At 54.8% G+C, this 23,776-nt stretch overlaps 10 protein-coding genes across 10 annotated transcripts; 6 read left to right on the top strand and 4 right to left on the bottom strand.

Moving 5' to 3' along the window:
• Positions 1–114: 114 nt before the first annotated feature.
• On the top strand, positions 115–4,298 carry B0H18DRAFT_1148590 (coatomer protein; the record flags this gene model as incomplete). Its single annotated transcript, XM_048035709.1, has 22 exons — positions 115–223; positions 250–275; positions 336–353; positions 386–474; positions 524–545; positions 596–904; positions 969–995; positions 1,079–1,163; positions 1,211–1,488; positions 1,543–1,685; positions 1,744–2,135; positions 2,187–2,311; positions 2,362–2,556; positions 2,624–2,737; positions 2,791–2,878; positions 2,928–2,990; positions 3,043–3,188; positions 3,244–3,384; positions 3,440–3,530; positions 3,568–3,681; positions 3,739–3,861; positions 3,921–4,298. 22 exons carry the CDS (start codon positions 115–117, stop codon positions 3,947–3,949), a joined length of 2,727 nt encoding a protein of 908 aa, XP_047895508.1. The 3' UTR covers positions 3,950–4,298.
• On the top strand, positions 4,043–6,716 carry B0H18DRAFT_995731 (cytosine-purine permease). The gene is made up of 10 exons (XM_048045355.1): positions 4,043–4,505; positions 4,635–4,706; positions 4,759–4,923; positions 4,979–5,297; positions 5,353–5,391; positions 5,462–5,610; positions 5,672–5,962; positions 6,022–6,163; positions 6,217–6,532; positions 6,621–6,716. Exons 1-9 carry the CDS (start codon positions 4,288–4,290, stop codon positions 6,286–6,288), a joined length of 1,467 nt encoding a protein of 488 aa, XP_047895507.1. The 5' UTR covers positions 4,043–4,287; the 3' UTR covers positions 6,289–6,532; positions 6,621–6,716.
• B0H18DRAFT_995729 (uncharacterized protein) lies at positions 6,716–9,120 on the top strand. Its single transcript, XM_048045354.1, has 5 exons — positions 6,716–7,316; positions 7,370–7,785; positions 7,818–8,060; positions 8,084–8,402; positions 8,456–9,120. Exons 1-5 carry the CDS (start codon positions 7,014–7,016, stop codon positions 8,732–8,734), a joined length of 1,560 nt encoding a protein of 519 aa, XP_047895506.1. The 5' UTR covers positions 6,716–7,013; the 3' UTR covers positions 8,735–9,120.
• Positions 9,121–9,181: 61 nt separating this feature from the next.
• On the top strand, positions 9,182–10,532 carry B0H18DRAFT_995728 (galactose oxidase). Its single transcript, XM_048045353.1, has 3 exons — positions 9,182–9,720; positions 9,785–9,965; positions 10,026–10,532. The coding sequence occupies exons 1-3, from the start codon at positions 9,202–9,204 to the stop codon at positions 10,487–10,489; spliced, it is 1,164 nt and encodes a 387-aa protein (XP_047895505.1). The 5' UTR covers positions 9,182–9,201; the 3' UTR covers positions 10,490–10,532.
• Positions 10,533–10,542: 10 nt separating this feature from the next.
• On the bottom strand, positions 10,543–11,936 carry B0H18DRAFT_995724 (uncharacterized protein). The gene is made up of 4 exons (XM_048045352.1): positions 11,181–11,936; positions 10,909–11,111; positions 10,700–10,846; positions 10,543–10,646 (listed from the first exon to the last, which is right to left on the bottom strand). Exons 1-4 carry the CDS (start codon positions 11,914–11,916, stop codon positions 10,554–10,556), a joined length of 1,179 nt encoding a protein of 392 aa, XP_047895504.1. The 5' UTR covers positions 11,917–11,936; the 3' UTR covers positions 10,543–10,553.
• On the bottom strand, positions 11,924–13,162 carry B0H18DRAFT_953420 (uncharacterized protein; the record flags this gene model as incomplete). The annotated part of the gene is made up of 5 exons (XM_048042188.1): positions 11,924–12,002; positions 12,047–12,384; positions 12,414–12,660; positions 12,711–12,903; positions 12,958–13,162. The coding sequence occupies 5 exons, from the start codon at positions 13,160–13,162 to the stop codon at positions 11,924–11,926; spliced, it is 1,062 nt and encodes a 353-aa protein (XP_047895503.1).
• Positions 13,163–15,035: 1,873 nt separating this feature from the next.
• Positions 15,036–16,549, top strand: B0H18DRAFT_953419 (Endonuclease/exonuclease/phosphatase; the record flags this gene model as incomplete). The annotated part of the gene is made up of 4 exons (XM_048042187.1): positions 15,036–15,076; positions 15,126–15,299; positions 15,354–15,540; positions 15,590–16,549. The coding sequence occupies 4 exons, from the start codon at positions 15,036–15,038 to the stop codon at positions 16,547–16,549; spliced, it is 1,362 nt and encodes a 453-aa protein (XP_047895502.1).
• Positions 16,550–16,844: 295 nt separating this feature from the next.
• On the bottom strand, positions 16,845–19,307 carry B0H18DRAFT_1093816 (lipase/ esterase; the record flags this gene model as incomplete). Its single annotated transcript, XM_048032357.1, has 11 exons — positions 16,845–17,031; positions 17,155–17,225; positions 17,268–17,293; positions 17,326–17,590; positions 17,617–17,972; positions 18,030–18,251; positions 18,311–18,391; positions 18,440–18,755; positions 18,820–18,941; positions 19,020–19,250; positions 19,271–19,307. 11 exons carry the CDS (start codon positions 19,305–19,307, stop codon positions 16,845–16,847), a joined length of 1,914 nt encoding a protein of 637 aa, XP_047895501.1.
• A 365-nt stretch (positions 19,308–19,672) lies between these two features.
• Positions 19,673–21,018, bottom strand: B0H18DRAFT_995713 (peptidase M24, structural domain-containing protein; the record flags this gene model as incomplete). Its single annotated transcript, XM_048045351.1, has 9 exons — positions 19,673–19,854; positions 19,916–19,996; positions 20,051–20,158; positions 20,303–20,379; positions 20,446–20,469; positions 20,526–20,574; positions 20,607–20,621; positions 20,676–20,794; positions 20,874–21,018. The coding sequence occupies 9 exons, from the start codon at positions 21,016–21,018 to the stop codon at positions 19,792–19,794; spliced, it is 681 nt and encodes a 226-aa protein (XP_047895500.1). The 3' UTR covers positions 19,673–19,791.
• A 670-nt stretch (positions 21,019–21,688) lies between these two features.
• On the top strand, positions 21,689–23,103 carry B0H18DRAFT_170974 (dihydrofolate reductase-like domain-containing protein). The gene is made up of 6 exons (XM_048036955.1): positions 21,689–22,072; positions 22,178–22,248; positions 22,324–22,535; positions 22,693–22,812; positions 22,862–22,992; positions 23,073–23,103. The coding sequence occupies exons 1-5, from the start codon at positions 21,831–21,833 to the stop codon at positions 22,931–22,933; spliced, it is 717 nt and encodes a 238-aa protein (XP_047895499.1). The 5' UTR covers positions 21,689–21,830; the 3' UTR covers positions 22,934–22,992; positions 23,073–23,103.
• The last annotated feature ends 673 nt before the right edge of the window (positions 23,104–23,776 follow it).

Below are 23,776 nucleotides of genomic sequence, written 5' to 3'. Positions count from 1 at the left end.
GCGCTCGCTATTGCCCTGTATGGTAGCGCACTAACATAGCGCCCGCACCGCACACCGCGACACGTCCTGGTATTGCACACTTCCTCTACACTTCCTCCCGTTCTGCTTGTAAATATGACCACAACGGAAGCACCCTGTTACACGGTCGTCTTTGAGGACAGCTCAGAGTCGCCTTCGACCCAGGATCTCCGCTCAGCGTTGCAGAAGGGTCCGACGAGGTCAAGTTCGACACGTTGCGGAAGATCATAGTCTCTACGATCAATGGGAATTCTCAGGTATCGTATTTGGGTGGAAGAGGCAATATGGGAGGACGAGAACTGACTGAAGCGTGCTAGCCCCAACTGCTCATGCCCGTATCCAATATGTCATGCCCTCACGAAATAAGCAACTCAAGAAGCTGCTGCACTTCTATTGGGAGGTCTGTCCGAAGTATGACGAGACCGGGAAACTGAAGCAGGAGATGATCTTGGTGGTGTACGTCCCATTTCATCTTGTTGCGATCTACTTCTAACGGCATATGAAGCAACGCTATCCGGAACGACCTAGTAAGTCACAGATCAGGGCAGCGCGAGCATGTGTATGACAACTTTTGCAGCAACATCCCAACGAGTATATTCGCGGCGCGACCCTCCGCTTCCTCCAGAAGATTACGAAAGACGTCGAGCTCCTCGAGCCGCTCATCCCCACCTGCCGTTCATGTCTCGAACACCGACACTCCTACGTCCGCAAGAACGCTGTCTTCGCCGTGTACGCTGTGTACCGCGTGCACGAAAACCTAATTCCCGACGCGCCAGAGCTCCTCCAAACCTTCCTGGCAGCCGAGTCCGATGCGACCTGCAAACGGAACGCGTTTGTATTCCTCGCGAACTGCGCCATGCCCAAGGCTGTCGAGTACATCCTGCAGGTGTTCGATCAGATCCCGACATGGACGAATTGCTGCAGATGAGTATCATTGAGTCATCAGGCAGGACTGTAAGACGGACACACGGCACAGGGTGCGACTTTGCAGGTTCACGTTGAATGAAGTGAACCAACTGACTTCGTTGCAATAGGCACGCTACATCCTTTGGTTTCCGAGCTACTCAACGCGTCATCACATGCTGTGAAGTATGAGGCCGCCACGACCTTGACGTCTCTCACACAAAACCCAGCGGCCGTCAAAGGTAAGGCCGTTTCTAGCCCTACGGAGCATTAGCTGACCCCTTTATAGCCGCGGCGTCATGTTATGTCCAGCTTGTTCAGAAGGAATCCGATAACAACGCGAAACTCATCGTGCTGGACCGCCTGGAAACTCTGCGCTCGAGGCACGGACACGTCCTGGATCCTCTCGTCATGGACATCCTACAGATTTTGTCGAGTGCAGACTTGGAGGTCCGTCGGAAGGCGATCAGCATTGTGCTCAGCATGTCCACAAGCCGCAACGTCGAAGAGATCGTTCTGTTCTTCAAGAATCAACTTCAGAGGACACAAGAGCAGGATCTTGACAAGGTTGGTCGCCGCACCCCTCCGTTGTCAGAGACCTAAACTGACATTGTACCTCAGGCTCCTGAGTACAGGCAACTCCTGATCCAGTCTATCCATGTCTGCGCTGTCAAGTTCTCCGAAGTCGCCGCCAGCGTGGTGCACGCGTTGATGGACTTCCTCGGCGACTCGAACAACCCATCAGCCCTTGATGTCGTGGCTTCGTCAGGTGTGTTAGACTACGCTGGTTCATCGTCAGTCACAACTGACACACCTTCACAGAGAGGTCGTCGAGAAGTTCCCGCCACTCCGTCGGACCATCTGCGAGAAGCTCACACAGACACTCGGGCAGATCAAGTCCGGTAAGGTGTACCGCGGCGTGCTCTGGATCCTCGGCGAGTACGCCGAAAACGTCGTCGAGATCCAGCACATTTTCCGCGAGCTGCGCAAGGTGCTCGGTGAGATCCCCATCCTCGCGTCCGAGCAGCGCCTGCTGGAAGAGTCAGGTGCGGAGGACGGGGAGGCACAGAAGGAGGAGCCGCAGCAGAAGGTGGAGGGCGGAGGGAAGCCGAAGGTCCTTGCGGACGGCACGTACGCGACGGAGACCGCGTTCACGAGCATGTCGACTGCACGGTTAGAGGCTGTGAAAGCTGCGTCGAAGCCCCCTTTGAGGAGTACGTACTGCTAGTCTCATCTGGATGCCGTGACTAACTCTGTTCGTCTAGCCCTTATTCTCGGTGGCGACTTCTTCACTGGCTCGGTGCTCGCGTCTGCGTTGACCAAACTAGTCCTACGATACACGGAGGTGGGAATGATCAGCGCAAGGCAAACGCTCTCAAGGCAGAGGTTCGTACTAGAAGCAGACAAATGATTGCGCACTGACCTCATTGTTCCTGGCAGGCAATGTTGATCATGGCCTCTGTCATCCGTGTCGGACAGTCGAAGTTCGTCAACGTCCCGATCGACGAGGACTCGAGCGAGCGCATCATGAGCTGTATCCAGACACTGAGTGAGCTCGAGGAGAAGCCAGTCGTGCACGACATCTTCCTCAAGGATACGAGAAGTGCATACGCCAAGATGTTGTCTGCCCAAGAAGTGCGCATATAACGATGGGATAGCGTGCGATGTTGCTGATTGGCAACTACGTTTGCTCGATTTGCAGAAAAAAGCGGCGGAGAAGCGCGAACAGGAGAGTGCGCAGGAGAAGATCGTCCAGGTCGATGATCTCCTCACATTCCGTCAATTTACGAGGAAGGCTGTGGACAATGTGATCGACGTGCGTTTTCGTTGTTGTCCGATGCATCCAAGCTCAGGATCGTGTCTGCATAGGACGCCGAGGATGTCGTTCGTGCGACCGGATCCGCCGAGGTGCACGAAGACTTCATCTCCAATCTCAGCCGGATATCCCAGCTCACTGGTATGTACGATCAATCCGGGGCCTGGGATATGTTGATGAGATACCGCAGGCTTCTCCGATCCCATTTACGCTGAGGCATACGTCAAAGTGCACGGGTTCGACATCTCATTAGGTGGGGAGCGAACGTCATGGTAATTGCACCAGTACATCTGACCAGATTACAGATGTACTCCTGGTCAACCAGACCGCCGACACGCTACAAAACCTCTGTCTGGATTTCGCAACCTTGGGCGACCTGAAGCTGGTCGAGCGGCCATCTGTGTATACCATTGCTCCTCACAGTTTCCAGAGCATCAAGGCGACGATCAAGGTGTGCATGCGCTGGCTACCTCTGTATGGATGCTATGCCTGACTTACGGAAACAGGTGTCGTCAACGGAAACTGGTGTCATCTTCGGCAGCATCCTCTGGGAGGGTCCTGGCATGTCAGAACAATGCGTCATCTTGAACGACATCCATATCGATATCATGGACTACATCAAGCCCGCGTACTGCACAGAGGCGCAGGTAAGCAACACGGTGGCAATCTAAGCAAGTGTATCTACTTACATTCCGCATACAGTTCCGTAGCATGTGGACTGAGTTCGAGTGGGAGAACAGGGTCAACGTCACGACGTCGATCTCGTACGTCACGTCTCACATTGGGGCTGAACGTGCTCAGGCTCACTCATGACATGCAGTGACCCCGAGAATACCTGCACCATGTCATGAAATCGACCAACATGTCGTGTCTCACGCCAGAGGGAGCGGTCTCAGGTGACTGCGACTTCTTGTCGGCGAACATGTACGCGCGGAGTCTATTTGGTGAGCAGAGCAATAGATCTGTCATGTTGAGCGTTCCTCACTTCGAAAATCACGTAGGCGAGGACGCGCTGGCGAACCTGAGTGTGGAGCGGACAGAAGCAGGCACTATCACCGGCCACGTCCGGATACGTAGCAAAACGCAGGGTATCGCGCTGTCTTTGGGAGACCGGATCACGATGGGTACGTGCACCGACTGCCATATGCCCGCGAGGCGATGCTGACTGCCGCATGATACGTAGCTCAGAAGGAAAACAAGCCTCCAGCGTAGGCCGACTCCCGTACTGATGTCGGTGACCTCGTGTATTTATCGGCTGGTAGATAATTGGACATTTCGCTGTGCACGCACGGACGTTGAAGTACTCGAGTGAGCAGGAACGAGGCACGAGCGAGGATGCGCTCCGGCGGGAACGGGAAGAAGCGCGTGCTCGGAGACAGAAAAATGCAGCGCGAGATCGAATCGTGGCGGGGTAAGGAAGGCGCTAAGATATGAGCGGGACATGGCGCGGGGATCATGCTGCTCGAGGCACAGCTATCGACCTGCCTGTGGTTATAGGCCCATGTCCTCCCACCGCTAGCCATTAAGCCCTGCTTCAGTCCGCCTCCACCATGTCGGTCCGCCATAGCGCCTCGTTTTCCGACGAGAAGGAACAGGGCTATGTTCAAGATGCGGTCGCCACCGCTGAGCACGCCCCCGAGGTCGTCATCGTCAAGCGCTATGGCCGCCTCGGCCCCATCTTAGAGCGCATGTTCGCGCATGGTGTCGAGGCTAGAGGTGTTGAGCGCGTCCCGGAGGATGAACGGTCGTCGAAAAACCAGTACAACAAGTGAGTAGTCAATTTTTGCAATTTGTGTAAACCTCGCACTCACCGAGCGAAGCTTCTTGATGTGGTGGTGAGTAGGAACTTCGCCCATGAAGCTTAAAGGGTTGGAAAATGACCGTCGACAATCGTCAGTTCCGTCAACACCGTTCTGACGACGATCCCGATCGGAGTGTTGGCTCAGGAATACTACACCTTGACTCTCCCGTGAGCGTTCATACTCATTCCACCGATTGCTTTGGGCTAAACCAATTTCAAGACATGCTATTGCCACCATAATGTGCTTTGGTGCTTTGGGTGCCCTCACGGTAGCATTCATCAGCACTCTGGGACCACGAACTGGTCTTCGGACCATGATGATCGCCCGGTATAGCTCTGGCTATATTGGCGGCATCATCTACTCCGTGCTCAACCTCCTCACTCAGTGAGTGCATTCTATATGCACTGACCTGAGTGTGTTGTAACCTTGCCTTCAACAGGCTCGGCTTCTCCGTTACCGCCGTCATCCTTGGCGGCGAGACACTCGCGTCCATTAACCCTGGTACACTCCCGCTCGTAGTTGGCATCATCATTGTCGCGATCTGCAGCTTGGTGCCCTGCTTCATTGGCTACGAGATGGTACATATCTATGAGCGGTATGCGTGGATGGTCATGACCATCGTCATGCTTTTCTTGTGGGGTTTGGGAGGCCGCGCCGGCTTCGACATTAATGCGCAAAAGCCGCTTGAAGCTACCGGCAGAGCACTCTCCGGCGATATCCTCAGCTTTGGCGGTATCATCTTCGGGTCTTTCTCCGGGGTGCGAATTCTCTCGCTCTTTCCTCTGACGCACTCGCTCATGAGTTTTACACCAGTGGGCACCCGTTGCAGCGGACTACAACTGCAGGCTCCCGGTCAACACTCAAGCATGAAAGTGTTCCTGCTCACGTTCTTTGGCCTCTGGATACCTATTTGCTTGTGGAGATCCTGGGTGCTGCGCTCATGACAATCAGTGATCCTGCCTTCGCCGACGTGATTGTGGCTGGTGATACGGGCGGTCTTCTCGCGCAGGTACTCTCGCCGTGGAAGGGCGGAGGCAAGTTCGTTCTTGTTCTCCTGGCGTTCTCTGTCGTGTAGGTCCCTCGTCACCAGATCCTCAAGCATACACACACACTAACCCATCCTACGTCTCAGCGCGAACAACATCCCGAACACGTATTCCGCTGGTATCTCTGCGCAGGCACTCGGACGGCCCTTCGCGATGGTGCCCCGCTTCGTGTGGGTCTTCCTCGCATTCGTAACGTACACCGTCGCGGGCGTTGCGGGGCGCGAGCACTTCTCCGAGATCCTGTCGAACTTCCTGAGCATCCTCAGCTACTGGACGGCATTCTTTATCGTCATCGTCGCGGAAGAGCACTTTATCTTCCGACGGAAGAACGGCCCGCTTGGTGGGTATAACTTGGAGGACTATGACACCCCGAGCAAGTGAGCGAACTCCGCGAAGACTGGGTATATGCAGGGTACTGACGGGTTGTTGATGGCAGGCTACCTATCGGAGTTGCAGGAGTACTTGCGGGCTGCTTCGGTGTCGCGGGTGCTGTCGTAGGAATGTCGGAGGTGTGGTATACGGGCCCGCTTGGCATGGATGCTGGTGCAGACGGCTATGGTGCGGACCTTGGTTTTGAGGTGCGTCTGTTTGACTTTGCGGTATGCGTCCCATGTTCAATCCGGTATTGTAGCTCGCCGCGGCGTTTGCTGCAGTCATGTTTCCGCCACTACGTTGGCTGGAAATCCGCCTCACGGGGAGGTAGTATCGTGTGCCGGTGTAAATGTTGTGTGTACTGTCTTACTGGGGTAGCCGCTGAACTCAGTTAACGATCTCGACGTGCGGTGTCTTCAATCGAGCCTCAAGTCCTCAATCGTCGACCATGCAGCATTTCGTCCCGAACTCCGACTCAGTCTTGAGCTGACAATGCAACTGAAATGTACCGCACCACTGTCAACGTCAGCTTGGTGTGAGTGATAAAGTCACTAAATCGGCTACACTGGATGCCAGTGCGTACTCAACTCTATTGCAAGTCCATGCTCCAATATCTGACGCTCGTGCGCGGAATATAACTGGTGTTCACAATACGTCTCGCAGGTTGCTCGTTGAAGGGAGTGAATCATGTCCGGACACAGCAGACAATTGACCAGATGCCCCGAGAGCCTTAGTAAGCCCTCTCTCACAGTGAGAATTACGCCTGGTCTGCTAGTTTAAACGTATCCCAGAAGGGACGTCTCGTGTCACCGTGTCTCCCACCCAACCAGTGCTGCTCGAGCTCTTCGGGCCTCGAATCCATCCAACGTGTCAAAATAAGCAACTGTCATATGTAGGGCGGTCTTTCTCACAGCCGTCATTTGCCTGTAGTGCGCTCTAGGCATCAAAGCTACTTCGCTATGGCCGACAAACTTCCGTCGAAGCCCTTGTTGAAGCTGGCCTGTTATCCGCACCATCAACCCTTTCATCTACGTCCACATCGTCCATGGCACTAGCATGCAGTCGCGCTTGATTGAGAACGATGACGTCCTACGCGAGGTGTTCAAGTTTCTGGACCCCTCCACGACCGAAGACCCACGTTGCAGCGATCCCACCGAGCACGAAAATAGTTGTCGAAGAGCACTTGCCCGGTCCGCTCGTGCGTCGAAGGTGCTATCAGAGCATGCTCTGAGCGTGCTCTGGCGGAAGATAGAAGGCCTGCTGGATATCTTCAGCATCTTGCCGCCGTTTAAAGGGAGTTGGTGGAGCCTAGCGGCGACGACGAAGGACATCATGACGATGGATCGCACAGCAAAAAGGGTCTTGGGTATGGGCTATCTAGGTTTTAAAGGAATGCATCAGACTGATTGCAGGCTCTGCAGCGGTTCATCGGTCCTATCGCGCCCACGGACTGGCAGCGATACCAACAATACACCCAACGCGTACGCGTACTTTCTCTTGCCTGGACTCCAGGCAAGGTCGATCCAGCTGTGTTCTCCGATATCTCCCGACTCAGTGCCGGAGGCCCTCTCTTCCCTGGCTTGATAGAGCTGGACATCCAAACGTACGACCACCTCGAGGACATACCGTCGAGTCTCATATCGCCATCCCTCCGCAGGCTACACGCCACTGACCTGGGTGATGTCCTCGGCGACCCACTGACTAAGCCTCCGCACCCACCACTCGCAGATCTCGTACGCGCCGCGTTCGTGGTCGCCCGACTGCTGGAGGAAGTCAGCATCCAGGGCTCCAATGTCGGACCCTTGGAGAACCTGCTGCCCATGGCGGAGTGCACCCGCTTGCGGCGGGTGTCGGTCCTAGACCTCGCGTGCGATCACGACTCCTGAACGTCTGGTCGCGTATCAATTCTCTGGTTGACCTCGCCCTCGAGGTCCCCTCTGACGACTCCCCTGTGATAGAATCGCTGGAATTCGATCGACTCCATTGCCTAACAGCTCGGGGCAATCTACAGAATCTGGGAGAGCTGTTTTCCCATATCTCTGCCCCAACCCTCAACTACCTCCGCATCCAGATACAACAGCCTCCGGGACACAGTCGCGAACGGTTACCGGATTGTCTCGCGGCAGTGAGGGGAGGTTCAGCTCGACGCTGCGACACTTCGACCTCGCTTCGTATTGTGACGTGCATGGTCGAGGGGAACGATGGCCTGAGCAGCCCCTCATTGATTTTATCCGACCGTTACTGGACATGCATCTCCTTCAAGTCGTGTCCATCACACCGCCGAGGTGGTGGTCTATCACCCTGTCAGATGAAGCCGTCCACGACATCGCGACTGCATGGCCGCAGCTCACCTCACTCCAGATCTACCTCCTCAATGCCCACTCAACCGCCACTTGGGAGAGCCTCGTCGAGCTCGCGAGTGCATGTCACCACCTGAGGACGCTCGTTCTACCCCAACTCGCCTGCGAACCTTCACGCCTTCTCTTGTCGACAAGCAGCCTGCCCTCTCGCACCCCCTCGAAGTGCTCACGCTCGACTATTCCTTCGGCCACAACCAAATGGACGACTCGCACAAGTTCGCGCAGTTCCTCGATCGCATGTTCCCGAGCCTCGACCTTGGCGCGTCCGTCATCCGAAGGGTGGACATACCCGGAGGCCAGCGTCACCCTCTCTGCAGAGAGGTCATGGAGCTTCTGCGAAACTTCCAACAAGCTAGAGAACGTCAAATTCCATCGGGCGGGAAGCATGCCATGGTAAAGATTAAGCAGTCTCGTTGACTGCTGCCCGCAGGATGCTCATAGCGTCTTGAACTAGGTGTCGTCGCGCGCTGCGCAGACGGTGTAGGTTGGTATGCATCCAGTCGATGAATCCAGGCCGTCCACAGAAACGGATTCACGGCGTTATGTACAAGGTTCACGCCCCATTGGTTAACAGAACAGAAAGTTGTACTCTCAGCCTCGTCCGGTGTATTTCTACAGCGTTGAATGTAAGCGTCCGCGTCGGATCAATATTGTATGCAGTCAGTAGCTCTTGACGCGAATGCGGCAAAGACAAGACAGCTCCTCGACTCCCAATGTGAACTTCTGAGGCGTTTTGTGTATCAAACGTCCACGACGTCAGTGTTCTTGTGATGCGGTACTGGCAGGCCCATGCACCCAGGGTTCCTCGACGATGTAATGTCGTGCGATCACTGCGACGTTTCAACCTGAACTTCCCGCGCGTCCTGTAGCTCCATTCTACCACCATGCCACCCATAGGTCGATGGTCGCTTCGTGCTATAGGTCCTTACAGCGCTCGTTCGTCGCACTGTGTCGTAGCGACGAACTCTGGGCAGGTCGTCGTTTATGGTGGTGAGCTGAAGCCACGCGTTCCTGTCGATTCGGCGATCTCGCAAGGAGAGAACGAAGCGGCGCGGGGGTCAATGCATGTCGTTGACCTCGGATCGCGTAGCGAGTTGGGCCGCATCGTCGATCGCTTGAAGACATGGTCTACACTCAGTCCTTCTCGACTCGGAGACACCAATGCAGCCAACAAAGATCTTGATGCCCCCAATCCCAGAGTTGGTCCGTCAATGGTGTTGAAGGATAACGCCGTGTATATATGGGGAGGTCGTGGAGGCGTAGATATGGCGCCGCTTGACAACGAACAGGCAGGGGTATGGAAGGGCCAACTGGTCACTGGTCAAGAGCGCGTTGATTGGGAGCACTTACCCGCTGAAGGAGGACCTGAACCCAGAAGCTACCATACAACTGCTATTCTCGATGTGCGTTCATCTCCAGAACGACAGTTACATTCTACATTGCGTACTGAATCTGCACCTTCTCAAGGACACGATGTACATCCATGCTGGATGTCCGACCACCGGACGACTGAGCAGTCTCCACTCATTTGACATCACTCAGCAGAAGTGGAAAACGTTAGCTTCTGCCCCAGAGCCGCCCAGAGGTGGTACCTCTCTCGTCGCAAACACCATCGAGCCGTTCGGTCCTGTGCTCATCAGATACGGAGGTGAGCTTGTCATCAAGGCTATCATGTAGTCGCTGAGCAAGGGTCTGAACACACATACAGGATTCAGTGGATACGAACTCCCCAAGGAAGCTGGAATCCTCGATGTATATGTCGTCAAAGACGACAAATGGCTCACTGTGACGCCTGCTGCAGACCCGGAGCACGGCGTCCCGGGCCCACGATCTGTCCATGGATTCCAACCCTTCCAATCCTCCTCGTCCTCCTTGTCTCATGCTCTAGCAGTCCTCTTCTACGGAGAGAGGGATGCTAGTTCGTTGGGACATGCGGGTGCAGGGACCTTCTGGAATGACGCTTGGCTCCTCTCCAAGGACAAGCCGTCTTCGGAGACGGATGGTTGGCAGTGGACCAAGATCATCACTGACGAATCAAAGGTGCCCGAAGGAAGGGGCTGGCTCGCCTCCGCCGCGTGGGTAGAGCACGGTACTTCTCGTATTGTCATGCATGGCGGGCTGCTTTCCTCGAACAAGCGTAGCGACGAGCTCTGGGAGTTGCAGATCGAATAAGCATGTACGTACATCAGGGGTTGTATCGCATATGATTGTACAACTATGCCAGAGCAGTCCATCGCTATATGGACATTGAGGCTTCATGCGAACTCGGAGAAGAAGACGTAAGTTCTACAGCTTGAGCGCGCATTTGCAGTTCCTCGTTGAAGCGAACCTACACGATGTCGGCGAACCGGAACTCGGAGGGTATGACGTTTCACCACTCACAAGCCGGTCGTGTCCCACGTAAGGGCCGAAGTACTGCACTCTATCCTCGGGACCGGTGTCGAGGAAATCGTCGAGTCTCATCTGCGACAGGATGATTGACGCTGCGAACGCATTCATCCCATCTACACCTGCTAGATCGTATTCGCCCTAAACAAGCCAGGCATCAGCATAGACACAGGCAGTAGGAGTGCAGCGATCTGGCACATCACCTCTTGCTCATCGAAGTCTAGCCACTCGCGAGCTCCCCACAACGCCCCTTGCGTGGTATCCCGAGCCTCTGCATCGTCCCCATAGTATCGCGCATACGAGGCGGCCTCTTCCACTGTAGTGGCGAACGCGAGCCGAATTGCCGAGCCAGCCTTCTTCGTCTGGCATGCTTCAGCGATGCTCAAGTCTCGTCGTAGCTTCTTGACTGCCTTGATCACAGCCGCAGAGAATGGATATGGTACAGGTCGCGGGTGCCTGAGTCACATTGAATGACAGCGAGTCGGATAAGCTTCGAAGACCACTAGAGTATGCGAGTACCGCCAAGAGAGTCGAGTCAGTCTTGCTAACATGGCATCAATCTGCGAGGGCAGAGCGGCCAGTGAGGCAAACGTTACGGCAGTATCGACATCCAGGATGAGATCGGCGTCGCCGAGGTCTTCGCGCTCGATGAGGTCGATGCAGCACTGGTGAGATAATAAGCCACGGACAAGAACCCGTTTCTGCAGCAGTGCAACAGATGCCATGTAGCGATGCATGATGGCAGGTTGCAGTTCAGACTCAGCAAGGCATAGGGTGTCGGAATCAAGTAGTTCCACAGGTACGACGAGAGGAGAACTGTCCATCGATGCGGAGGTATCACCGCCTAGTTGGACCAGAGGATTGATGTTCGACGGAGCAGGGGGGCTGGAAGAGGGGGCGACAGTCACATGTTTCTTGCCCATGAGGGCCAGAAACCCAGCGAGAAAGCGTCGAGCAGAGGAGACGTTTGCTGAGTCTTGGGGAGCCATAGCAGAAGTTCCATTGCCAATGGTCGCAGATCTAAGTCCAAGTGCTGCGAGATCGCTCGAAGGTCGTGCTGAGGCCGCAGCCGCTCTAGATGTCCTTGAGATCGTCTGAGGGGCACCGAGAGATATGTTCGGTCCAGTAAGGTCCGGAATAACCTCGTTGTCAGTCATGGGAGCATCTTGGCCATAAAGGCTCATGACAGGCGCAGGTAAGTGAGCATTCATTTCAGCATCATAGGGCTCCAAGGACTGCTGGGATTGCAAGGTATTCGTCCCAGGTACCGGGGACGGGTGCGGACCAGTGTTCCCAGCTGAGAAATGGTGCATACCACCAGCTCTAGCATCAGACGCAAACCCCAGTTCGTGAACTGGATCGATGTCAAGGAACAAGTCTCCATCGGTGTGGGGACCCTCGTAGCCTTCTGCAGCGTAGGCCATCCCGGCGAAGCCGCCGATGTCGTTGTTGGACATCGCCGCCGAAGAGGACAAGAAGACACCGGAGTCGTTAGTAGGGGCCTCGAGCTCTAGTTCGCTGACGTAGAACTGACGCTCCCAATCGGACGTCCGGGCACGTTTCGGCGGAGGGCCTTCTTCTTCCTCAGGTAGAGGATACATGAACTCCTCATTCTCTTTGTCGCTAGAGCCAAGGTCTTCATCGTCCTCGTAGGAGCCCGCAGAGTCCTGCGTTCGTCTCTAGTCAGGACGATGTCCACATCAACAACTTCGGCTTCCTGGCCACCAAGGTCTAGCGAGTCCGAGCTGTCGTCGAGGCACTTGCGCGTTGAAGGCATAGATTGTTCATCATCCACAAAACCCTCCAGGCGTAGAGTCTTCTCAAGAAGGTTAGTGAGTTGGGACACCAGCCCAGGGTCTTCTTGTCGCAGTTCAGCTGTAAGAGCATTCTCGATGCTGTCTGCCACTCCAGTTACTGCGGCGTCGTTCGGAACGCTCGACCCAAACTTAAACGGTCTGAAACAGGAGCGATCAGCATGAGTTGCAGCCGTTGGCCATCAACCTACATCCACGACAGCTCGATGGTCAGCGCTTGCATGCCCTTGACCTTCTTCAAATAACCGGATTGCGACGGAAGAGAAGCGGCATGGTCGTCAGGTTGACCGGGCTTGACTTTTGCTGGAGCGAGTAACTCGGTGGTCTGGCACGGCAGGAACATCGCGGTAGGTGCATGCTCATTCGGAGGGGGCATGATAGGAACTAGGGGAACGATTGATTAGTCAAGCAGTCGAGCGTGACATCCCCTTGACCCACCCTCCATGAGCAAGCTGTCTTTCTCGTCCAGCTTTTCGTTGATGAATAGCTGTGAGACATCTTCCGTCACCAGTTCGTCGCCATAGATCCTTCTCAGTATGACGTTCGTATCCGGATCTGACCCCTCGCTGGGCGGATTAGCGTATGCAAAGTGCATAGTACGATCGTCGTCAACGCCGAGAGTTGTGGGCGGCTGCCCAAGCATGGAGGCGGTGATGGATGTATGCGGCGACGAAGGCTGAGATTTCGGCGTTGTGACGATCTTGGCTTGATCCAGCGATTCATGCCGGTGTCTCAGCGGGGAGAGGAAAGACGACAGACTGTATGGACCGCATATAGTCAGCAAGGTGAGGGCTCGTCAGCTGAATGCGCGCAAGGGCGCCCGACGCGCCTTTGCCCGTGACCGAGAGCCTTCGGCTTCTCCTGTGTACCGCCAATCTTCTGCGACCTTGGCATCTGGATTGCATCTGAAACCATTTCAACGACTTCGTATGAGAAGGCAGGACGGCGAAATCTGGAGAGTCCGCACCGAGCTGCGCCCCCATCAGTTCTTCGATTAACGGCCGACCATGGTCGGGTGGAGAAGGCAGAAAGAGCTCGTCTACTTCACTCGAGCCATCTCCGAGGGAGGGGGTACCAGGGCTCTGCGGCGAAGATGGCACAGCATAGGCCTCTAACGGTTAGGTGTACTATCAGCGATATGATAACGCGCTCTTTCTCCAGACTTACGCCAACCGTCCACGACGACCATATGCTGTTTGTATAGCTCTTCTTCCTCGTTTCCTTATTGACTACGACAGCAGGAACGATGGAAGGTAAGTCTTGAAGAATGGCCAGGCCAGAGGGAGCGCCCGAATATGCTGCAGAAGCTAGTTGGTGGCCAGGCCACCTATCCCTCGCAAAGACGGGAGGTGAATCAAGTTGTGGGACCTCAAAAGGAGGAGAGTCAGCTCGGAGAAATTCCCTGGCTCGTATGCATATCACGGCGAGCAGAGCCTCTTGACAGAGCCGAGGCAGTTTTAAACAGTGCTGTCATGTCCTTATGCGTCTGCGCATCCAACGCAATCTTCAGGTCCCTACAACAGTGACAATGTTAGTCGTTGGAGTCAGGCTGTATGCGCAAGCGTACAGGGCATCTTGGAGCTTTGGTGGTGGTTCCTCTGGAAGCTCCTCGGAGCGAACTGATTGAGGTTGTGGGACTTCACCATCTCTTCACAACTGCGCGGAGTGGTCTGTGTACGCGACCCTGGCTTGGGTGTCTGGCGCGTCGAAATGGCAGAGAGTACGGGAGACATTGGACGGAGCATAAGCCAGGCTTCATGATCAGCTAAAGGCGATGATTCAGCAAATAGAGAGAGAAAGTTGGAGACAAGTACCGTCGGGATCAGTGTTCCAGCACTTCTTGGTAGGTCGTTCTTTCCCAGAGGTATGCGTCTTGAATCCCTTGATGAATTGTAGCACTTCGCTCCCGCTCTCCACGTTTCATCGTAAGGTCCAAGCTCCTCGAGTTCCAGATGCGCAACAATTATCGTATGGGTCGGTGGGAAATAGCGGGTCTGTAGGATCCGTAGTGGACACATAGGACAAGCCTTCCGAAAGGAGCTGTGTTTCGATCAGTTTCATCCGGTAGGATACTATACAAAACAAGCACCTCTGCAACAGCATTCTGGCTCCATGTAACATAATTCGTGGTGAGATGCTTGAGAGAGTAGTCTAACAAGAGATGACGGATATGAGCGCGAAGAGCCAGTTCTCTCTGTTCAGATTCCATGACGGATTCCTTATATGTTTGTGCCGCGTTAGTAAGTTGCCAAGAGTGCAGTACTGAAGCGATTGCCTGTCACGTCTGTGTGTGGGCGAGTAGTATTGTAGGTCGAGCAGGATTGTGTATGGATGCGCGACCGCGTTCCTGTCAAGTTGCGCGCGTCGCGCGACAACGCGTTTCCCGGCCGGTCATGTGCCCGCGCGTCATAAGTAGCCTCTGCCGGGACTGCCCCGGAACGCCGGGCCCTGCACACTGCAGCCACCGTCGCACACACTGGCATAGCGGCGACCTCGACTAGACATTCTTCTCCAAGATGACGGAGAATCGCCTGCGTATCCTTACTTTGAATTGCTGGTAAGTGAGACAGTTTGTCTTCACCTAGTTGACTGACCGGTTTCTCCAGGGGCCTGAAGTATGTCTCCAAGTTCAGGTCAGAGCGCATGTCCGCAATTGCGCATGCCCTCGCCTCCTCCGACTACGATGTAATAACCCTGCAAGAAGTATGGGTTTACGGAGATTTTGAGATGATTCGAACGGCAGTTTCCAACCAGATGCCTTACTCCAAGTTCTTCTACAGGTGAGTACGATTGTTAGCTACTCCAGGCAGTGACTAACGACAGCTGGCGTTTAGCGGTGCGCTCGGAGCAGGGCTAGCTATTCTCTCCCGGTTTCCTATCATTGGTGCAACCATCAACCCGTATTCCCTGAACGGCTCGCCCATCGAGGTGATACAAGGAGACTGGTTCGTAGGGAAAGCCGCTGCAAGTGTGCTCATAGCGCACCCAATTCTCGGCCAGCTCCAAGTTTTCAATACACATGTACGTCGTTGGTCCTGTACTTACAAGACTCCTCGCTGACGAAGCACAGCTCTTCGCCCCCGGTGGCGACTCAGGTCCTCTCCACCTGCAGGCACACCGCCTAGTCAATGCCTGGGAACTGGCCAAGCTTGCGCGCCAGGCGGCCGAGGTGGGACGCTATGTCATAGCTGCGGGCGACTTCAATAGTTCTCCAGCATCGCTCCCCATGAATCTCATCCAAGACCACGCCTCGCTCAGAGATGCGTGGGTAGAGTCTCATCCGAACAGCCCGGCCGTACCAAACGGGGTCCCGTCTCCTTCGGACGCAGTGAGAATATTTGGTATAACGGCCGACTCGCCTCTGAACTCGTTCTCCGCTGGGAAACGCCTGGAACCCATCGCACGGAAGTTCCAGGGCAAGCGACTAGACTACGTCTTCTTTCGCCAACCAAGCAGCCCTCCAGCGAGTGCAAAGACGCCTATCCTCAGAGTCAAGGACACGAGGGTCGTCTTCACCGAGCGGATCCCTAGCACGAACTTCTCTTTCTCAGATCACTTTGGGTTGGAAGCGACCTTCGAGATCAGCCACCCAGATGGCGGAGACCTGGCAGACCCGTCGGAGACCCACATTCCAGCACCCGTGGAACCCCCAGGCCCGAACTTCGTTCTCACGACAGTGCCGAACCCCGCGCCCGCACCCCCACGCAAACTCTCACCCGACTCCATCACTGAGATTCTTCAGTCACTCACGGCGTGCTATCGCTACTCGCAGTACCGAGCAAGCTCCCAGCTGACGGTCTTCGTCGTGTGCGTCCTGCTTCTCCTGGTGATCCTTGTAGGCTCTGCGTGGCTCCCCACATCCTCCTTCAACCCGCTCATCATATTCATCACGGTATTCTTGGCGTGGGCGGCGACTACCTTCCTCTACGTCGGGTTCGTCTACGGACGATGGGAGGTGAACGCACTCACCAATGTCATCGAGGAGCTGGAGATTTACCGGGACAGTCTCCTCGAGCACCAGGGTCGTTAGCACGCATATTGGACAACTCGTCGCGGCGGCGAAAGGACACTGCCAAGTGATATCGTTGAGACTTGGTATGCACGGAGAGATATTACATGTCCTTGTTTTACATCTTGTCATGCATGCGGAATATATGAGTCATTAATACTTACAATGCACTGCTATTATACGTATCATACTTGCAAGAGACTATGGAATACACTGGCTTCAGACAATGGTGATGTGCGTGCGGCAAACCAAGCGACAAGCAGAGCGAGCAAAAGTCCCGACTGAATCTGTTCATACCTACAGCAATAGCAAAGTCCTACCGTGCCGAAGAAAGCGTCCGCGAGCGCCGCCGCCGTTGCGTGTCGTCAGGCCTGAACGTTGTCGTCTCATGAGCAGGGCCCGAACTCGCGTACTGTTGAATCAACGAATGGATGTCTGGATGGCTCTCGTCGAACTTCTTCCGCAGCGACGGCGACGGCACCGGAGCCTTCGACGACGTCATGCTCAGCATAGACGCGCCCCGGGTGCGCACCCGCGATTTCGCCGCAGCGGTCTGCTGCCGCTCGAAGGAGGGTTCCCCGCGGTGTGCAGGCGCGGTCTGGACGAGCTCGGACGCCGAGCGGTACGACGCGTCCGCAATGAACGAGAACGTCGACCGGAGCCGCCGGAGCGAGGGCCGGTTTTGCAGCTTGTGCCTCTCGGAATGTGCCCTTTGCCTCTCGGACTCGCGGGGGTGTACCTTCGCAGCGGTCACTGCCTTTTGCGCTTCATCCTGAGATGCTCATCCTCCCCGTCACTCTCGTCACTCTCGGGCGGCGTCGGCCACTGTGCGCTCCAGCTGGGCTGGTCCTCGTCGCTTCTTGTTGGAGACTCGTCCCTGGGAGCGTCGGCATTGAGCTCTGGCCGCTCGCGCGACTGCTCTGTGCTCGACCCGCTGCCGATGTCTTCGCTGCGCGAGGCCGTCTCCACGCCATCGCCGCGCACAACGCGCTGTGCGTCCGTGTCGATCTCCTCTTCCAGGCCGCGTTCCGTAGCGCCGGCGAGCTCTTGTGGGGTCTTCTTCTGAACTGGGGGAGGAAGTGCAAGACGAAGTCGCGACAAGAAAAATACGCATGCTGGGCGGTCTCGAGGAACGGGAGCGCCTGGAAGACATGCACGGCATCTTCGTACAGCTCGTGTCGGACTTCAACGCCTGCCAACTTTGCTTTGTGCGCTAGGAGCGTGATTTCGTCACGGAGCACTTCGCATTCGCCGGATTGGATGAGCATGGGCGGCAGGCCCTTGAAGTCGCCAAAGAGCGGGCTGGCGTAAGGGTGGGTAAGGTACTTCTCCATGTGTTCCCCGAGATAGCATGCGATGGGATTGAGGTGATCGCCAGGAACGGGTCTTGGGACAATATCGTACTCTGCATTGCTGTCCCACGAATCGCAGCTCATCGTCAGGTCTGCACGACAGTGTTTAACGGTCAACACGCAAGTGAGTGAAGTTAAGTATCACTCACCGACCCAAGGAGAGAAAAAGATCGCAGCAGAAGGTAAAGTGAAGCCGTTATCCCGTAGGTACATGAGCAATGAAAGCGCCAGCCCGCCGCCTGCACTATCTCCCGCGATGATGACGTTCTCAGGAGGTATGTGCAAATCATCTACCAAGCGTAGGTATGCGGAGACAGCGTCATGCAAAGGTCCTGGAAAACGGGTCTCTGGAGCTAATCTATAGTCGAGAGCTAACACACCGTATATCAGCTTCACCCAGGTCATTGAACCGGCTGGAGAGACTACCTACCGAAAAGGCGAGCGTCCAGATACTTCGCGAACGGGATTGTGATAAGGCGGTGTGAGGCGGCATTGCAGACATAGTAAGCACCTACGCATACAGTGAGCAAGGATGATTGTCAGTTAGTAAGAAGCCTACCGCCATGCAAGTACAACACAACACGCTCGTTTCTCCGATGCTCTTGCGACGGAGATGCAGGTGCCTTGGCAGAAGCAGAAACATCGGACTTCGCCTGACCGCGCTGCGCTCTCCATTCCTTCTGCAGTCTTCGCCAAGTACGCTTTCCAACCACCCACTCTCCAGACAGCTCCCGCTTCCCATCCTCCGCAGCGTCGAGCTCTACAAGAATTCCAGGGAGCTTGCGCCTTCGGACTGAGAAGGTTACCGGAGTAACGAGGGCGTCGGATGAGACGGGCATGTAGCCGCTAGTGCTCATGAGCATGCGTATCAGGGACTACTTGGTGCCGAGATGAGCAGACCGGTTAATCATCATGGTGGGCGGAGACTTGCCATATCACCCAATGTGTGTGCTGCCCAACGTTCCTCATCAGTGCGGAGAGCAGGGTCATCTCGACAGTCCAGGACTTCCGCCGAGGTCCCCAGACATGGTGGTATACCAGCTCGGAGAAGAGCTCAGTAGCTAATGACGCAGACATTCAGCATTCATCTTGCAAGTATTTGTAACGAATGAGCAATCCTAGTAGCCATGTAGGCTCACCTTTCGCAGCTCCGAATGCCGCTACCTTGCCTAACTGCCACAGACTCAATGGTTCTTGCTCGCGCTGCTTCAGCTTTGGATCGCCAACACGAGCGCCGGGTGGAAGTGCTACACCAGACTGTTCGAAGTGCCGCAGCAAATCGGTCGGACTGGGTGTAGCGTCTGCGACTTCCTTCACGGCGGACGACACAACCTCTGTCACCGTCCCATTGTTCTCCTTGTTTCCGTGTCCTTGGGATCATTCTTGGCACCCTCAGAGTTTGGCGACCAGAGAAGTGAAACGGCCATGGCATGACTGTCGCGTGCTAAGTATTGGCGGGGACAGAGTGTTCGAGCCAGGCTGGATATCACAGGTCGTCACTGGAGTATTAGTACAGTGCGAATTAATAGCGGATTAGTCCGTTTAGTCTCCGGCCGCGGGCTGGAGCAAACAGGGAGCAGTGAACCGAGGAGGAAAGGTCGAAGACAGGGTGGGTTCCTAGGCGTTCATATACATTCTGACGGCAGACAACCCAGAGACGACCTTTGCAGCGCTTCGAGAGACAGTGCTCCAGCAGGCGCCCAAGGTGACATCGGAGACACGGAACTTTAAATCACATGTACTTGCCTTGACGCCATCCCCGAGATTCCGCCTTCAGATTCAAGCTTTGTACCTGCAGAACGAGCTTCCCGGTGATACAAAGGAACAATAGAGATGCTATGGTGACGGTGAAGCTACAGATACAGCGAGGCCGCCAGGAGTATGTAGTACATATACAGTGCGGGATGTGCATCAATAGTCGTCGCCTCTGCTGACCACTTCCTTCCGTGTGGGACGTAATAGGATCGTGTGTTCCTGCAAAAGAACAGAGAAGCGGTCAGTCTTTGCACCGAATGGACCATGAGACACTGCTTACAAACTGCGCTGTCATCGCTCCCTTCTGGTCGCACAGTGGCGGATAGTCTTGTACGATGCCTTGTTGCACCAGGTGATTCAGCTTTACCACAAGGTCAGTTACCACGGGATCGGGGCGGCGGACGGAACTACGTACAGCTAGGAGATATCTCTGCTCTCCGATCCGATCAAGGTATCGTCGGCAGAATGGCAGCGTCCCAAAGTTTTGTTGATGGAATTGAGCAGCGACTTCGCCGTGGTCAGCCTTTCGGAAGTTGAGTACGGTGCAACGGTTTTCTGGCTATGAACCTTACCGCAAGCTAACGCGGGGTGCATCCACATTCGTGCATAGTGTGAACCTCTCCCTGCACCAATATCAGGGCCCTGCATCGAAATAAGGATAGATGACATACACTTCCACCACGCGACCACGTCCCGTCGAGCCGAAAGTCTCAATAGCGAAGTACTCGCCCTCCTCCATCTTGTCTGGTCCTCATTTTTGACGAGCATTATCGACTTCCCCCGTGAATTTGGTAAGGGTTGATGAGTGACCGCTCAGGTTCTCGATAGCTTTGACTGTTCACAATATTAGGTTGGCTCAGCATCGTGTGTGATCGAATAAGAATACTAACCAGGATACACCTTGCCGTTGACCTCGACCTCATATGACTCCATCGTCTCCTGATGTAGCCACCGAGTTCTCCCAAACGAACATCGATACCAGCCTCCTGGAGTTATGATATCTCATCAGCATGGCATGCTTAATTTGTATTTGGACTGACCCGGATGCCTGTGTCTGTTGCAGCCTTGACAGCTTCCAACAGCTTGTCATATGTATGGTCGAAGGTCATCGTGAAGGCAGAGTCTAATATGCGACCTTTCACATGCACACCGAATCCACCTTCATTACATCACCCTGCTGCACGACTGGTCGAACGTATTGGCGAGAACCAATGGATAATGTAAGGGAAGGTACGAACCTACGGTGTCGCCGGAGTTTGGCGAATAGTGTGCTGCACAGTTGTTCAGGCTGAGCCCAGTTGGGAAGCCTACCCCGGATTCCATCCCGCTCTCCTCTACCAGCGCTCGTGTGCCATCCTCGATGGTATTGGCGATCTCCAGCATGCTCATTCCCGGCTTGATATGCTTGCGTGCGTACTTCCGCACTTGTCTGTGCACTTCAGCGGCGCGACGGATGTTGTTGTATGTGAGCTCAGGATCCTCCAAGGCCATCCGCTCGTCATATCGCTTCTCCTCAGACGTCGTGCGCCAGGCATTGCTAAAGCAGAATGATTGTCAGAACCGCCTTGGAAGCATATGTAGTGTCACACTGTCACTTACTCATCCTTGTATTCCTGCAGCTCTCCCTCTGGGTACTTGCCGTCGGGGAAAAGCTTGACAGACCGACTCGTGGGGGCTCTGACTGCTCGGCCTTCTTCTTCTTGGGCCTTTTCTTCTTCTTCTTTTTCTTTCCTTCACCTACGCAGGCAGAGGGCATGGATCAGCACTGTAAGCCAATAACACTTGAGGCAATCGTACACACCACCCGCAGGCGTCCCGACCTCATCCTCCTCCTCGCCATCCTCGTCACCGTCTACAACCTCAGGTGGCACCTCTCTCTTTGCCTTCTCGTCCGCCATGGGTCCCTGCGTCCCTGGTGCTATCATGGTCAAGTGTGAAGCAGTTTGTTGGCGGAGAGATTTGACAAGCCACTTAACGCCGACGCGGGGCCCGGATCACGCGCAGACGATCGGCGGGAACGCTGCCTCGGGCATCGCTCGGCCACGTCCCGTCTGCTTTGCTTGCGATTCGATCTCTATTCGACCTCCATGCCAGGCAACATCTGTATACATAGTCAGGTCGTAGACTTGTAACCAACTCGTAGTTTCATTGACTCTGCGATCTCTCCGCTCCGAGCACGGCATTGGCTTGACACGATGGCTGCCACCCCTTCACCTCCGGTGTTCTTGAATCGGGTGTACGGCCTCGCTGGTAACTTAGACACCCAGTCGTTTTATACGGGCGATGGACAGACGCGGAGGTCTTCTCTTGTGTCGCCTGATGCTGGTCGACCATATGTCACCCTTACCTTTGCCCAATCTCTGGACGCCAAGATCGCTGGAACGGGCGGACAACAGCTCGCTTTGAGTGGGAAGGAGAGCATGCTTATGACCCATTGGTGAGTCGCGGACGCCCTGTCGCCTCTCACACGTTTTTCGAAACAGACTCTCTTATCTCGTAAGTGAGTCTCAAGAGATGATCACTCATGCATCAGAAAGAATAGGATGAGGACACTTCACGACGGCATCCTCGTAGGTATTGGCACTGCGATCAACGACAACCCTCAACTGAACAGTGAGTACTAGCCCTTTTCAGCACCACTCGCATGGACAATGTAATTTATAGCGCGTCATTTACCACTCCTTCCGGTCGATTTTCCCCACCGATATCACCTTCCAAGGCCGATCATCCTTGACACGCACTTGCGTTTGCCAATTGACTGCAAGCTCTTCAACAACTACAAGGCAGGGGTAGGGAGACGACCTTGGGTGATTGCCTCAGCATCTTCGGTTGACGGCGATGAATCCCGGGCGTCGAGAAAGTCTAGCTTGGAGGCCGCTGGAGCGCGGATCGTTGAAGTCGTCACAGATGCAGATGGTACACCTATTCGATGACCCTCGTGCTATTCAATATTCAGACCGATTAAAATAGGTAGCATCTCCGTCGTTGGTCTCCTCGAAAAGCTGCGCGAGCTGGCATCCAGTCTGTCATGGTTGAGGGTGGCGCTGGGTCATTCAATCATTTCTGGGAGCGGAGGTTCGACACCGAAACTGCATCGACACAGTAATCGTCACGGTTGCCCCAAATTTGGTTGGCAAGGACGGCATCGGATATGGCTCCAACTTGCCATCGGACACGGTGAGTTTGATATCGCCCCAATGTTGATGATGATACTGAGATGATGCAGCTACCTGCTATGCGACACGTTGAGACAGTGTTATTTGGTATAGACGCTGTGGTCGCACTGAGAATGCATTAGTGTTTTATACACAGCAGACACTGGTGTATGTCGCATTCTCTGCGGCCGTCGACTCGGAGGTCGGTTATGAGCTTCACAAGTGGCGCCCTGACAACCCAGTTGAACGCCAGTCGGTTCTTTCCATTTATTTGGCATGCAGGCTATCACCTACCGCTCAGCGACAGAAATCACGTTGTAATTCAGATCAAGTCAGTATGCAGTATGCGGTGACTTGCGATCTAGTGGTCCGTTTGGCTCTACTTCATGCGCCGGGTGACTGTTGACGTCCTAATAGGCCCTAGACCGGCGAGCTGGGTGACCTTACATGAGTGACGCGTCAGGGATGCCGACTGAGAATGGTTTGACGGTCTCTCAAGGCGTCTTGGAGAAATTCTGGCATAGTCTGAGGGACGGTCCTCCAGCTTGGTATACATACTACGGTGAGCAGCGATCGTTGACTTTGTAACAACTCACGATTACGGTTCGTCTATCACGTACGCATGGAACAGGATCAAGATACATCGAGATCAAATTCCGCGACCATCTCTCAGGTGTTGCGAAAGGTGCGGATACCAGATCATCCGCCACCAGCAGCTACGCCCTAGTAGCTCGTTATCCACCAATCCCAGGCACATTTAGCGGGTCGACATATGGTCGCTTTGTTGAGCGGGACGTGTGTTTCACCGGCTGTCAACACGGCGTACTTTGACAGCAACTGCACTGTGTGCATACACTGCTCACCGATGTTCAACTGGAATATGGCTGCCAAAGCCTAAGTATATGGGTACGTCCGCATCTCTTAATGACTATGATAGGTCATCCATGATGTCATGACATAACTGAGTCATTTTTGCATGCCAAATT

Source organism: Fomitopsis serialis (assembly GCF_022376445.1).
Source record: "Fomitopsis serialis strain Sig1Antser10 chromosome Unknown B0H18scaffold_19, whole genome shotgun sequence".
Lineage (NCBI taxonomy): Eukaryota > Fungi > Basidiomycota > Agaricomycetes > Polyporales > Fomitopsidaceae > Fomitopsis > Fomitopsis serialis.
The sequence above is the reverse complement of the archived record's forward strand: the minus strand, read 5'-3'. Positions and strand labels throughout refer to the sequence as shown.

Bases quoted from the DNA above. Each gene is read 5' to 3' on its own strand.
- B0H18DRAFT_995728 (XM_048045353.1), top strand. From the start codon at position 9,202: ATGCCACCCATAGGTCGATGGTCGCTTCGTGCTATAGGTCCTTACAGC. The intron at 9,721-9,784 runs GTGCGTTCATCT...CACCTTCTCAAG, and splicing joins ATACAACTGCTATTCTCGAT to GACACGATGTACATCCATGC. The intron at 9,966-10,025 runs GTGAGCTTGTCA...ACACACATACAG, and splicing joins TGTGCTCATCAGATACGGAG to GATTCAGTGGATACGAACTC.
- B0H18DRAFT_995724 (XM_048045352.1), bottom strand. From the start codon at position 11,916: ATGAATGCTCACTTACCTGCGCCTGTCATGAGCCTTTATGGCCAAGAT. The intron at 11,112-11,180 runs GTCATTCAATGT...TGATCAAGGCAG, and splicing joins CGAAGCTTATCCGACTCGCT to TCAAGAAGCTACGACGAGAC. The intron at 10,647-10,699 runs GTGAGTGGTGAA...GACATCGTGTAG, and splicing joins ACGTGGGACACGACCGGCTT to GTTCGCTTCAACGAGGAACT.
- B0H18DRAFT_995731 (XM_048045355.1), top strand. From the start codon at position 4,288: ATGTCGGTCCGCCATAGCGCCTCGTTTTCCGACGAGAAGGAACAGGGC. The intron at 5,298-5,352 runs GTGCGAATTCTC...GTTTTACACCAG, and splicing joins TCTTCGGGTCTTTCTCCGGG to TGGGCACCCGTTGCAGCGGA. The intron at 6,164-6,216 runs GTGCGTCTGTTT...CCGGTATTGTAG, and splicing joins GTGCGGACCTTGGTTTTGAG to CTCGCCGCGGCGTTTGCTGC.
- B0H18DRAFT_170974 (XM_048036955.1), top strand. From the start codon at position 21,831: ATGGCTGCCACCCCTTCACCTCCGGTGTTCTTGAATCGGGTGTACGGC. The intron at 22,073-22,177 runs GTGAGTCGCGGA...CAGAAAGAATAG, and splicing joins AGCATGCTTATGACCCATTG to GATGAGGACACTTCACGACG. The intron at 22,249-22,323 runs GTGAGTACTAGC...CACTCCTTCCGG, and splicing joins CGACAACCCTCAACTGAACA to TCGATTTTCCCCACCGATAT.
- B0H18DRAFT_995729 (XM_048045354.1), top strand. From the start codon at position 7,014: ATGCAGTCGCGCTTGATTGAGAACGATGACGTCCTACGCGAGGTGTTC. The intron at 7,786-7,817 runs GTGCACCCGCTT...TGTCGGTCCTAG, and splicing joins AACCTGCTGCCCATGGCGGA to ACCTCGCGTGCGATCACGAC. The intron at 8,403-8,455 runs GTTCTACCCCAA...GTCGACAAGCAG, and splicing joins GTCACCACCTGAGGACGCTC to CCTGCCCTCTCGCACCCCCT.